The sequence below is a fragment of the Myotis myotis genome, unplaced genomic scaffold (assembly GCF_014108235.1).
Source record: "Myotis myotis isolate mMyoMyo1 unplaced genomic scaffold, mMyoMyo1.p scaffold_m19_p_5, whole genome shotgun sequence".
In the NCBI taxonomy this organism is placed as follows: Eukaryota; Metazoa; Chordata; class Mammalia; order Chiroptera; family Vespertilionidae; genus Myotis; species Myotis myotis.
This window is the reverse complement of record NW_023416357.1, coordinates 46,098,265-46,113,163: the sequence shown is the minus strand read 5'-3', so window position 1 is coordinate 46,113,163 and position 14,899 is coordinate 46,098,265. Positions and strand designations below refer to the sequence as shown.

The window sequence follows — 14,899 nt, the reverse complement described above, 5'->3', positions numbered from 1 at the left end:
AATAACCTCTTTCTGTGCACATAAACTGTAAGTGTGTGCTTGTTAGGAGCTCCTTTCACAGCCTAGGATGGATCTGTGCCTTTGGGAAAGTATGTGTTTGGTCCACTAGCACATCATGGAAAATCTAACCTCTGAAGCCCTCAGGACCCCATCACATGTATGGAGAACTATTAGCTTTACTTATCTAATAAATTACACAATGGAGTAAAGTGCATTTTTATGATCTTCTCGTCTCTCTTAGTTGTAGTTCTTGGCTCCTGATCAAAAGCCACCTTGTGCTTTCAGCTTTTATTAATTCAAATTAATATCCATGAACATTGGTGAAATTGAGCCCAAATACACAAAAATGTAATCTGAGGACTTCCAGAAATAGAAAAATAATTTTACATATGTACACAGCACTGCCAGGCACTATGAGAGGCACCGAGGAAGGTGAAACTATGCGGCATGGCCTCTGCCTTTTTGTTACTAAATATATTTACTTTATGGAGTTATTGCAATTTACTTTAGTTTCTACATGTACCATGGTATGAAAACTTTCATATGTCTAACGAATTGATATTTGCCAACAGCTAGGATGAATTGAACTGTGCAATTGTAAATCTTAAAGAATGTGTTTTCAAAACATATTTGGACTGATGAAACTACTCACATCATTTGATAGTATTCATTTCCATGTGATGTATCATTCTTATTAATCCCTTTCGTAGTGATGCATACCAGACCTCTATGGAAAAGTAAAGAGCTTCTCATTATATCTTGACATATAAGTATCAAATCATTATACTTGGAAAATAGGTACACACCCTTCTTCATACCCATGAAAGTTCAACTTTTTATAAGTGCTGGATAAAAACAATCACCGTGTGCTCCATAAGTCAGCTGTAGGAATTGCACATTTTCCCAGAGTCAGGAAGGTTTTTGTAATCATAGTCTAAGATGCTGAAATCTTAACAAGCTGGAAGTAAAATAGGTAAATAAACAAATGCTAACAAACATGTATTCAGAAATGCCCCTGCTTGTAAGAAATATCTGAGTGTTTAAACATATGCAGTAAGTGTGTACAATACACTGAAGCTTTTAAAGCCTTGGCCGAGTAAAACACAGACAGTAACTTTGATGTACTAGAAATGTGTTCTCTCCAGCGTCATCAGACATTAACTATAATGTATGTATATCTTTTAAGTTAATAAAACAGTAAGTTGATCATTTATTCTTATAATTGAAAAATAGTAAAATTTTAAGATAGAGTTTCATTTTTACTTTAAGAAATGCTTGCTTGAAATTATGTTAAATTTGAAAGAAACTCAAAAATATGTGACACTGGATTTAGAACTGAATCAATATTTTATCAGTAACATTCAGTGATTAATCAAGGACTAATTACTAAAGAAAATTTTTTTCCTAACACCCATGAAAGTCCCTAAATATACTACAATAAATTTAAACCCAAAATATTGTCATGGTTTTTTTTTTTAAATTATTTTAAATTAAAATACTCTACATTCTCCACTGTTACCATCTTGAGCCATATGAGAAATGGAATTCAAACCATATAATTTCTTCCTCTCTCCACATTGAGAGACTGAGATTTTCTCTCATTTGATGTTCAGCTGCTAAAGAAATCTCTACTGGATAAATTAGGTATTTTTATAGCAGCATTCCTGGGGCTGCTGAGGAAAGAAGAGGTAAGGCACAGGGGACAGGGAGCACAGTGGCCGTTCCTTTAGGGCGCTAATTAGGTTCTTAGCCAGATGCCTGAGCATGGCTCTTCTTAGGTAGAGCCACCTCCAGCCTTCCCTTCCATCATCACTGCAGGGGGCAGTGGCAACCCGGAGAGCCTTTTCCTCCTTCATTTTGGCTCTGGCTCAGCTTACAGATCCCTCAGCCAAGAACCTGAGAAGGCAGGATGAGATCGGGAAGCCTTCCTGGATCTTTGCCTGCAGTGGACAGTGCCAGCTGGGACTGCCCCAGAGGGACAAACGTGCCCTGCAGAACCCTTCGGCTGACGCGACTTGATCCAGGCTATTGAAATCTCTGTAGAGTCTTCCAGGACAACTTATAAAAGAAAACATTTCCTCTGTACTGGTTACACTCTTAGTGAATTGTACATTCATCTTCAATAGGGTCTGCGGTCTCATAAAAAATAGCTCATGTGATATAATTCACCAAATTACTGTCAGTGGGACAATGTTTTATATTCCACATGGTAAAATATTAATTATTTCTAATTACATTCTAAAAAGCCAAGGCAAGGACTTGAACAATCGCACTGAATTATCTTTTCGCAACTATGGGGGAGACATTTTGATGCAGTGGTCCTCCTTAAAGTCCAGCAAATGGTATAACTTAGCTTTCTTATGTAATCCGTGTCTTTTGAAGTAATTGTGCAGCAGGCTGTAAGACAACTCAATCATCTCTTGATTATTTGACTGAAAAGCATGCTTTTGGAAAGCCATTGTATCTTCCCAGGCAAAGCCAAGTGCCAATCACACCATTTACATTTGCTAAAGGTTTTGCCCTTTAAAATATTTAATTCTTTGGCATTAACTGAATCAACAGATGTCTCTTCTGTACCTACCTTGTATAGGACGGGGGCGGAGGAGGGTGGGGGGAGGAGATGAAGGGCTATAGTAAAAATTGAAACAAATAAGAGAGCTATGATGTTTTTTATGGAGGTGTTTTTCCTAGTAAAGAACTGCTTTATTAAGATGAAATAAGACCGTTTAATTAGATTTTTGTTAGATATGCAAAGGATTTCACTTTCGGGTTTCTCCAAATCAGAAGCCTTCTAAGTGAAAGTTACTTATCTGCAAGTTTTTAGGAGCATGTGTAAAACAAATTATATATTAGTATCTACATTTGAATAATTGATCTTTGTTTTTGCATTTAAAATACAATATTAAATGAATTAGTAATTATATAAGAATAATTACTAAGAAAAAAACATTGTGAATTTTGACATATACCTTCTCTTTCAGCACTATTTCTACATCCCCTACCATGCTTAGTATTCAATATTGATTTTTTTTCCCAGACAAAGGGAGCTCAGGAATACACTTTTAGGCTTAGTAACCAGTAGCAGATGTTAAATTCTCAAGGAGAGCTATTTGGAAAATATAATCTGCAGGTGAATCATATCAGAAAGGAGAATTTCAAGGCTTGAGTTGAACTCTTAGCAAAAGAGATAAATCATTGAAGTTATCAAATAAAATAGCACACTGGGACATGCTTAGAGCTGAGAGGCTGTTTGAAGGGGAGAGGGACCATGAGAAACCATTGTAAGTTGTCCAAAAACTGCTACTTCATCTGATGGAGATTCTATTATGTTTTCTTTTGTTTTTGTTTCTGTTTTTGTTTTTGTTTTGCCAGTAAAGTGTGATTTGCCTATACCTGTTACTCTGGTGCCACTAATAACCTCATGCTTTCTCCTTTGGACAGGTGTGGTATTCCCTTACTTTCCACGACTGGGGCGCTATAATCTCAATTTTCATGAGGCACAGCAGGCTTGTCTGGACCAGGATGCTGTGATTGCCTCCTTCGACCAGCTGTATGATGCCTGGCGGGGTGGGCTGGACTGGTGCAACGCTGGCTGGCTCAGCGATGGCTCAGTGCAATACCCCATCACCAAGCCCAGGGAGCCCTGCGGAGGCCAGAACACCGTGCCTGGTGTCAGGAACTATGGGTTTTGGGATAAAGATAAAAGCAGATATGATGTGTTCTGCTTTACATCCAACTTCAATGGTAAGATATTAACTGAACTGCCTTCTTCCCTATACCATAGACTAATAGGTACTATGATGCTACACTTGACTTTCAATCTTATCTACTTAAAAAGATAAAAGCTTTGAAGTATTGCTCTAGTTTGAAAAGATATAAAAAAGTTCTTTGATGTCCTAAATTTTTTTTTAAATCCACAGAAGTCAAGCAAAAGTGTAGACTTTCACTATTCTTGGGTTTTATTGCATCTGATTGTTACTATAAAATAGTTTAAGCTATGATGTTGTCTGGAGTCTGTTTCTTATTGCAAGGATGCTGCTGCTACGATGTGCCCTCCCTAGGATATAGCTCTCCAGGTTGAAGTAAGGGTGGCTTCTGTGTCATGTTCTCCTTCACTAACTTACAATGTCAGTATATTCATAAATGATCAACAAAGCTCAGGATGAAGAGAAGTTTGCAAAAAGAATAAATAGAAATAACATTGCCAGTGAAAGCAGAAGAAAAGAGATCCAGGTTGCTTCCATGTTGATGACTGATTCTTTGCCTTCAACATCACTCCCCGCCCTACCTTGCTCCATCTAGACCCAGCCACATAATGTGGGGGTGAAAATGTTGGTTCCTTGATCAAAAATCATTGAGAATTTTAAGATGGTGACAGCAAGGCAGTAAGCTAATCATGAGGCCATGTGCCACTGCACAGGCCACACACCCATGAAGTAAATTCTGACCCCCTTCATTGGTATATAAGTTCCCTGTGACATGTTTTGGAAAAAATTGCAAGGAATCAGGGATCAACAAACTTTCTGTATGGGGCCAGATAGTAAATATTTTTTGTTTTGTGGGCCATATGGCCTCCTTTTCAACTACTCAATCAATGTAGCTTTGTGTATAGTAACACAAAAGCAGCCATAGGCAGTATTAAATGGAGGGGTGTGGTTATGTTCAAATGAAACCTCATTTGACTCCTGTTGTAGCTTGCTGACCTCTGGTGTAGATGATAGAACTAACGCTAGTAGCTAATGTTCCAGCGGCCTCCACTCTTTCTCAGAACCACAGCATCTTAGTCTAGAAAGAATTGGCAAGCATTGATTTACACTTCAATAACCTATGTTTAATGCGGGGTAAGGAGATACTACATTCCAATGTATATCAGATAAGAGAGAGATTATATTCTACCTGAAATGAAGTCTGAGAAAATCTTCAATTGGCATGTGTCACTTCAGTCAGTTGATGTCATATTTTATGTATTTTATACATATTGAAGGAATCTCAGTAATTAACACTATTCAATAAGTGGGTGAGACTAGCTTGCTCTTTCTTGTGAAATTAAAAAACAAAAACCAAAAAACACTTAGGTATCAGGCTCCCACAGAATAAAGTTGGAAAAGATAAATAAATGCATCCTCTGCTAGGGAGTGAACAGACTAGGTCCACAGTCTGAGCCAGTATTATTTATGGCAAGTGACTTCCTGTATTTTTTTTTTTTTTGCATTTTCATACTGTAGTCTTTGAAGAAGAAGAATGTCTTATTGATACCTGTAATGAAAAGGACTTGAGGGCTTTGATTTTTTTTAAATAGACTTTTATGTCAAGAATGTTTTTTGATCCTTTCACATTCAAATTTTGCCTCTCCAGAAACTTGTGCTGGGGTTCAGTCCCGCCACAGCCAGAATTTCAATAGCCCTTGCTTTGAGCATGGACTTCTGTCTTCCCTAGCGCCACAGAAGGGCCTTTTAGTCACTAATTAGCGAACAGAAACTGCATCTGCCATTTCCCTTTTCCTTTTCAAAGCTATAAAAGGGCATGTCTGAACATGGATTAAGCGGCAAAGAAAAATCAACTGATTTAATGGAGAGCGACTCAGGGGCACTACATTTGACTGAGATCCCAGGTTCCAAAACCTCTACAGACATTGCTCCATACCCCACTTCACTGGAACCCACGTCTGTTGGGCTCCTTCCCTCCCTGCGTGGCTCAGTGGCACACAGGCCCGTTGACCCCTCTCCTCCTCTCCGCAGGCCGCTTCTACTACCTGATCCACCCCACCAAGCTGACCTACGACGAAGCGGTGCAAGCTTGTCTCAACGATGGTGCTCGGATTGCGAAAGTGGGCCAGATATTCGCTGCCTGGAAGCTTCTGGGATACGACCGCTGCGATGCGGGCTGGTTGGAGGACGGCAGTGTCCGCTACCCTATCTCTCGGCCACGAAGGCGCTGCAGTCCTACCGAGGCCGCGGTGCGCTTCGCCGGCTTCCCAGATAAAAAGCATAAGCTGTACGGTGTCTACTGCTTCAGAGCATACAACTGAGCGTGCCCCGGAGCACGTCGGGTTTAAAGTCATTCAGAACATGTGAAAGGTGTTTTGTTTTGTTTTCCGTATGAACTCATGCAAGTTACCAAAACTGTGATAACCCTTTTTTTACTTACTGTAAAGAGTCATTTTCATAAAGACCAATTCATTAATTTGTTTTTGTAAAGCTATCATTCAATATATATTATAAATTAATATAATTTTAAGGAAAGTCCTACATAAGGAGGCTTTTGAGCCAAACCCTTTAGGCTATATCATCCCAAGGAAGCATCCTTTCATGGGCGGGGCATGCAATAATTTGAGGATTGCTAGGGTTAAGGGAAGGAAAGTTACCCGGAGCAGCAGCTTCCACAAGCACAAATTTTACACATTTGTACGATTTTGAAATGCACAAGAAACAAGTTAGAGCAGCAGATTTGACATAAGGCTTCTTTACATAAACTGAGATTCTGAGAGGTGGCACAAAACTCAGTCTCACAGGGGAATAATCTACACTTTTCTAAAAGTTCCTATTGCAAGTCTCCAGTAGAATATTTTACTCTTCAAACATCCTGCCTTTTGACCAAAAAAAAAAGAAGAAGAAGAATTCATATGGACTCCAAAGCATAGTAAAAAGAACAGTTAAAATTCCTTAATAACCCCGTTTATATGAAGTATGAAATTTAAATAAGCAGATAATATTTAACCCATGAGAGACTCTACCTTCTTCTAATTAAAATTACACACGCCTAAGAAGAATTGTGTTATCTTTTGAGTAGCTTTACTGAGTTACATTTAAATTCTAAGGGTCGTTGGCTAAGCAGCATTTAGCATCTACTCAGGGCAGTTATATAGATAAACTGCTGGACAGAAAAATTGTAAAATTTAGCAGCTTGATTTTATGTTAGGCTATGAAATGTTATTGTCCTATAAAAATAACTTTAAAGTATTTAATATTTCCTTCTTATTTACATTACATTAAAACATTTAAATCATAAAAGGAATGAATAACTGCACACTTTCCTAACCAAGAAGTAAGGACCCAACTTTCAAAATTCTTTTTTTATTATTATTTGTATGTACATTAGAAAGCCCAACTGGTGCCTGTGGTTGGGGGGAAAATGTCAACCAAGTAGTTCTAAACCTTCCTCCATAAGAAAATGTGGTCCATGATATCACTTTCCCTGCTGGTCATCATTAGGTGTAAATGAAACACTGAACCTGTCATCATAGAGTTTACACTAAATTCATCAGGCTGTAAGGGAAAGGTAAGGCCAGCTTCAGAAAAACAACTTTTGCATTAGCAGCTCCAATCTTAAATAAAGCTCTGTTTTCCTATATTTTTATGACTGTTGAGACCCCACAGGGACCAATATTTGTATTCAAATTACATTTTATGGTTTCCCATTGTTTCACAATGAGTTCTAATAAATGGGATTTAGTATCATAACCCAAGTATGACATAGCTGGTGTGCTTTCATGAATGTTTTTATGTAGATTTTCTTCCCGTGAACATGAGTTAATAAATCTGTTTCCTGAATTGATTGTGGTTGCATTTAAAGCTCTGTAATAATTCTAATAAATGTACTCTCTAAATGTAGAGTTACATGTGTGGAAGATACAGAACAATTGGAAGTCAATAAAACCATAACTATACTTACATTATCTAGATAAAATGTTGTAAATAAAAGTAAATCACTTCTTTTATCAAAAGCATAGCTGGAAATTTTCAGATGCTTTAATATTAAAAGATGACAGTGTATGCATGCACATTTTTACATTAGGTTGGATATGCAAATTGTGCAAAAATTACAAATATAAATCCAAAGAGATTGTGAGGTTTAACTCAAACATTGCTGATATAAATAGAACTTGAACTTTTAAATTAAAAATATCTGAATGGTCTATAATAAGATGAATATGTTATTTAAAGATGGGACTAACTCCAAAAGAGTGACTCTAACACCTCAACTATGGGGGTGAGCTCACTGGAGGAAGCCCATACTTGAATGATTATTACCCATGTTATAAGATTTTTATTGGAAATGCAAGTAGGAACAAGTTTATATTGAAGAAGATATATAATGTTCAGTTAATTGCTGCAAAGCTCTATCTTTATAATGTTAAGCATAGTAGCTACCATTTCTTAACTTTTGAATACTAACTAGTATAGGAACTGGTGCTGATCAAAAACTCTGGACTGACTTTTAGCTGATTAAAATCGAAACTGATAGCACACCATTTTTCTAAGCTTGTAAAGAAAATAAATACTGCCGGGCAGAATTTTTATCTTCTGATTTCCCCTAAAGGATGAGGATCTCCTTACCCTTTTGGACTTCTACTTGAATAGTTCTTGGTTTGTTTTTTTAATGTTATCATTTTCCATTTTTCCACCAAATGTCTATTTTCCTACTTCATTCCCCAATGTATCACTGAGAATATTGAAAAAAAGAAAGGTTATCCTAATACCTTTCTGAACTGAAAATCAGTACAACATTGACTAATTCAGAAATTGCTCCTCAGACTTCGGTTCCAAGACTATCAGAGAAATAAGATGGGACTCAGGGTTAGAAAATCTTGCTTGGATCATTTTGTGCATGATTCACACTTGTAGCCCATATAAGCAACAAAGTTTATCTGCAAGTTTCACCTGGAGACCTACATTTGAAAACCAAACAATAAGGATTCATATAAAAAGACAATAGGAATGGAAGCAAGTTAATCATGTTAACACTGGAAGCCATCTCTTAATGACTGCTGCCAGATTTAGCACAGTAATTTTTAGTCAAATATGGTATTTGTAAGTTTAAACTTTTTTGCATAGGAAGGGGGCCGGTACCTGGTAAAGTTTTATTTTATGCAATAATGTAGTTGCTTATTATTTTGGCAATTAAAAGTAGACTCAAAGGAGATTCCAATTTGGTTGCTGGCAGCCATACTGGGTTTCTGGATTCAGTGCTCCAAAGAATATGGTGGTCTTATGGAGTAGCTGACCACTAGGAGGGGAGGATTAAAAGGGAATTACAATCAGTTCTCAGCATAGAATGCATCAAGAATGATCAGTGGATAACTGACAGTTTTCTTGAGAAGTTAACTGTATCACAGCTCACTACTGCCAGAGCAGCAATGATGTACAACAAGAGAAATAAAAAATACAGAAAGTCAGTAAGGCACCTGATTAAAGAAAATCAGTATTTAAAGGCATTTAATACCTCCTGAGTACAAATCGGAGGAAAGGAACCAATCTGTATTATAAAAATAATGTTTTCATTTTCTGTAAGATACAATGAACTGGTAAACAAACATTAAAAGACAATTTTGTGTTAATGCAGTATCTTTTGATTCTTCTGAATTGTATAACCTTAGCTATTATTCTTTGTGTCAAACACTATAAATACATTATTTTAAAGAAGACATCTACCCATTTTTTTGTAATACATTTGAGTTCAAATTGTAAACACATAGCAATTTCCATTTCCTGGGAATTTTGCAATGTTAAGGAAAAAAAGGAGTATATTTATGGTGTTGCTAAATCAACAGTAGTACTATCCCAGAATCTAATGGCTTTTTTTTTTCTCTCTTTTTATATGATGCGAAGTATAATTTATTTTGCTCATTGGTTAGCAATTCCATAAATCTGTTGTGTTGGTGATTAGATTAAAATACTTGAGATACTTTATGACTTCAATTATTAGTTCTGAGTTAAAAGATCTCTGTTTATATAATAAAATTCTTCCACTCCAATAACAAGGGGCATATTTTTTTTAATATTTCCATTCCTTTCCTGAATTTTCAGTGTGGAAAGTTGTTTTTGGATTTTCTTAGTATGTAGAAATAGATTATTGGGTGCAAGAGTCTATTGGTGATACAATGACTTGAACACAAACACATCCAAAACAGTTTGAGTCATTGATATTAAAACAAAAAGTGCACTTAAATTTTTTCCCATTCTAATTTGGAATACATTGAAAAACCTTGGAGAAGAAATTTCAAGAAGATGAAATTAAACTTCTTTTAGTGTTTAAATTCTAACGCAGATGAAGTATATAATTTTTACTTTGCATGCAAATTTCATGTATTGCTATAACCTGATCATATACAAAACCCACTGGGTACTAGTACTGAAGAGTCCTATGGAGTTTCATCATGCTTAAATAAAAACAAGTTAAACTGTTCAGATGTAATGTCCTTAGTTTCCAACCAAGTGACAAAGCTTAATCCTAAGATTATTCTTGAGTAAAAAGGACCCTGTCCAGGAGAGTCAGATATGCCAGGAAAATAATAAAAGCAAAAGATTATTGGAGCATATGAGGGAGACGTGGATGAACTAACGATAAACTAACACTGAAAGTGTAAGAAAAGCATATTCCCTTTCCTGTCTTGATTTCTTGGGCTGTCCACTTAGGAGTATTTAGAGGCACAACTTAAAATGCCTCTGTAGTCTTTGCTTCTCAGCTGGTGATAGGATATATCAGGACATTGACAGCAGACTACATCCCCACTCTTAGGGAGGAAATTCACTACACACATTTTCTTTGTCCTTAGAGAAGCAAACAAAACTTATTTATTTTCTCTGTATTTCTTTCAGGCCAATAAAATCTTGTCACCTTCATAGCCACTCATCATTTGAAACAACTTGGGTCAGCCCAGAGAGTGATTCCAGGCCTTTCTTGAAATCAACCAATTTCCTTCTTAGCTTATCTCTGACCATTGGGGCTGTTCAGCATCACCTGCCTCAGCTATTAAGAGGTGGCTCTTTCATTCAGTTGGTACCTGACCGCAGCTTGAGCTCTGTTTATTAGGGGAGCCCTCCCCAGATGGAGAGAAAGCACAGATTCTCCATTACCTAACAATGAAACTATTGGCTTTGTCAACAAATATAAGATGGTGATAGAATTCTAAGAATATTTTATTCCCATATTTTTCTTTCTAAGGAAGGTCTCAATCGCCAGTCTCCATCCTGTTTGAAATACATTTTGTTTTGTTTATATGTTTCTCCCATTGATTTTCATCAATGTAAACTCTGCCTTCCAAAACTCATCTATAATAATAAAAGTATAATATGCTAATTAGACTGGACGTCCTTCCGGAAGAAGCCAGGGCTGCGAGGGCCAGTTGGGGCTGTGAGGGGCTGAGAGGGCCTGTGAGGGCCAACAGAGGCAGCCGGGGCTGCAAAGGCTGAGCCCCTTGTATGAATTTCATGCATTGGGCCTCTAGTCTATATATATAAAAGGCTAATATGCTAAGTGTCCGTCTGCGTAATGATGTCACATCATGATGCCTGGCTTCCTCTCCTTAGTGACTAGCCTCCTTGAAGTTTCTTCAGCCCAGGAATACTACTTGCTTTATAGCCAAACCTGAGGGGTCTCAGGTTTGATTCCAGTCAAGCCTGCCCTGTTTGCAGGCTTGATCCCCAGTTCAGGATGTGCAGGAGGCAGCTGATCAATGATTCTCTCTCGTCATTGATGTTTCTCTTTCTCTCTCTCCCTTCCACTCTGAAATAAATAAAAATATATAAAAAACAAAAACAACCTTTAAAAAATAATAAAAAGAGTGCAACCAAGACATAAAGAATTTTTAAATCTCTCCTCAACCTCAGTTAATTCTAATATGCAGCCAAGATTGAGAATCACTGATCTTAATAGGTTTAGGAGGAAAAAATTAAAGCTATTCAATTGATATATATTAATTGAATAGCTTTAAAAAATTAAAGCTATTCAATTAATAACAATATAGAATTATATTATTATTAATAGTTAGAATTATATTGTTATTAATAGTTCACAATTAAACATACTTAAAATAGTATAATTGGTTTAAATTTGATTGAACTTAGAATAGTCTTTAAACAAATATTCCATCCATTTGATGTACTATTTTCTTCTGGTTATAGTTCCCATTAGTAAATGTGTACCTAAGAACCTACTTATCTGCCTGCCTGCCCTATTATTGTCACTTTTGCAAAGATGACTTTAAACCATTTATACACATTCCTGATCAAACTCTTTCTCATCTAAAGTACTAATATCCGAGGGCTATAACTGTAAATGTGTAAAATATTTTGGGGAGAAGAATCAAATTCCACATTAAAGTCAATGTCTTCTGAGTTTTCAATTATATCTCCGAGATAAGAGAACTATTCCCACTGTGAGCTCTACCTTACAAACATGGGGCTTTCAGAAAAAAGCCAACACAATGCTGGTGAAATAGAAAAGCGGATTGGGGGTGCAGGAGACAGAGCAGAAGAGACTTAGGAAAGGGAGGAGGGAGAAAGAATCTACCTTTGTCCTGAGTAAAGATATATGTTTTGATGAAATCAATTTACCAGGTGCCAGAGACAACTTTTTAAAACTCTAAGAATACACATTAAAATACATAAATGCATCTGCTTTTCAAAAGCATATTTATTTTATGGCATATGCATATGGAAACAAGCATTCCCTATTACTTATCACTAATTCACTCATCACATAAAAGACATTGGGTTGTTTTATGATCTGAAGACAGCATTCAATACAGTGGTTAAGAGCACAGAGTCAGAGTGCTGAGGTTCAAATCCAGCTCTGCCAAGTACTGTCTTTGGAGAAATCATATATTTCTTGACCTTGGTTTCCCCATCTAACTATAGAGATAGTGATATCTGATTAATGCCTGCCTCATAGGGTTATAAAATTTGAATGAATTAATGTATTTTGGTAATAGTTAACACAATGTACCACACTGTGCTAAATATTTTACATATATAATTTATTTAATTCCCTTAACCCTGTAATATAGATATTATCATCTATATTTTCTAAATGAGGAAACAAAGGCCCAGAGAGTTTAAATGATTTGCTCAAGGTCACATAGCTTCTTGTAAGTAGCAAATCAAGAGATGGTTGAAGAAGTCACCATGTTAACCAGTGCACCACATTTAACCTCATGGGAAATGATGGAACAGCTCTTGGTACAGAGTAAACACTCTGTAAACATTAGTTCTTATTAAATTATAGTTTATACATAGATTCACAAGTTAAATAAACAAAGAAGGCTCAGTTTCCTCATCTGAAAACAGGGATCAGAGTACCAACATTATACCTTTTTTTGCTCATAATTAAATGAGATTATTTGAAGTTCATTATAACTCATCATTAAATACTACCTTGAAATATCATTATTGTTCATTTTGTGACTGTGTATTTCTTTAATATATAATTAAAATTTTCATTTGCATACACTTTTGGTTATTAAGCTAAATTATAAGTTTACAAAAGCACAGACTACTAATATTAATTTAATAATTCTCCACTCTCACTTCAAAGGCTAGCATAGCGTTATGGATGTAGTTTAAAAATTAATAATATTTTTTTATCATATATTAACACATATTTATAGTAAAAATACTGGAAAATACAGGTAGAGATAAAATGAAAATCATTTATAATCCAAATATCAAGGGGAAAAATAAAGGTTTATTTTGTTTAATAGTATTGTATTTTCCATGAAGTATGTGAATAAGTCATAGTTTTTAATAAAAATTAGATCAATAATATAGATTTTATTTAAATATTTGCTAAATTAATTAATTGATTAATCAACTCTAAAAAATGTAAAATGTATAAACTATGTCATAATAAAAGTATAAATAATTTCCTAATTGGCTTATAGGTCTGGTGTAGCAATTTGAATCTGCGGCAACTCACCCTGATGCAAGTGAAAAACACCAACGATACAATTCAACAATACATTAGCTAGAAATGTTCTTTACTGTCCTCCAGCTTCTTTAGTTCCGAGTCTCCTGCAGGGGGCACAGAGGCCAATGGCCTGGCATTGGCAGAGGGAACAGGACCTGCCCCTTCGTTTCCTAGCTTTAGACGACACAAAGGAAAGACTAGCAGCTAAAGATATGGAGGCCTCCTAGCAGAGTACTTCTTTGCCAAAAAAAAGAGGATAACATTCTATTTTGTATTCCCTCCACTGGGAAGAAAAATTCTAAATTCCAAAGGGAAAGGCAAAAAGTTAACTAATTACCTAACTGGATTAAAAAGAATAAACATTAGTTAGAAAGGTGTGCTAACAATATAGCAGTTAGTTGACACCAAAAAGATACAGAAAACTGTTGATATATGACAAATTCATTGGGAACTTGCTCCATACTAAAGGTCAGAGGTGGGAATTTCAGCATCAAGGTATGGAGGGTTGGTGGGAGACACTGCTCAGGATGAACCTCGGAAACTTAGAAACACAACCAGTACAGCATAATGGTGTCTAGACACTGTGCCTAATACAAGAGAGCCCATGGAGGAAACCTATCTCTGTGGCAGTTGGGCTGTAGAACGTCTCATCTTATTCGCTAAGCCTTGCTTCACAAGTCCATTTTGACATGTAATATAAATAAAGTCTTTCCAATAGTGTTGGAAATAATTCAAGGATAAGTGAAACACTGAAAACATAATTAAAGTTTACTCCCATTTGAAATATAAATATTAAGTGACTTTTCACATATAGAAGCCTTTAAAAAATTAAATTTACAAACATACAGTATTGATCTGAGGCCATGAAAGTCACTTCCTTCTATGCAAATAATAAAAAATGCCAGCAATAATGTGTATTGCCTTTATGCTCTCAAATATCTGTGAGCAATCAATATGCCTATTATATCCTGAAAGGCAATGTACTAACATGTTCATAGGGGTTATCCTTTTTCTTTCTATTTCTAAAGTTTCCACAGCAAAGATATATTATACAAAAATTACTTAACAAATTAATGTGCCACAATATTAATACACTAAAGGCTTGGTGCATGAGATTTGTGCATTGGGGTGGGGAGTTCCTCAGCTTGGCCTGCCCCAGGGGATTGTCCTAAGCCGGCAGTCAGACATCCCTCTCGCAGTCCAGGGCTCTCGC

The 14,899-nt window shown here is 36.1% G+C and overlaps 1 protein-coding gene across 2 annotated transcripts in view; it reads left to right on the top strand.

The window, feature by feature from the left end:
• Positions 1-9,337, top strand: part of HAPLN1 (hyaluronan and proteoglycan link protein 1) — a 73,890-nt gene extending 64,553 nt beyond the window's left edge. For both annotated transcript variants that reach the window (XM_036310907.1, XM_036310908.1), the window contains exons 4-5: positions 3,442-3,744; positions 5,739-9,337. In XM_036310907.1, the coding sequence (XP_036166800.1) occupies positions 3,442-3,744; positions 5,739-6,028 (593 nt within the window). In that variant the 3' untranslated portion in view covers positions 6,029-9,337. The remainder of the gene's footprint in view (positions 1-3,441; positions 3,745-5,738) is intronic.
• Positions 9,338-14,899: the final 5,562 nt, after the last annotated feature.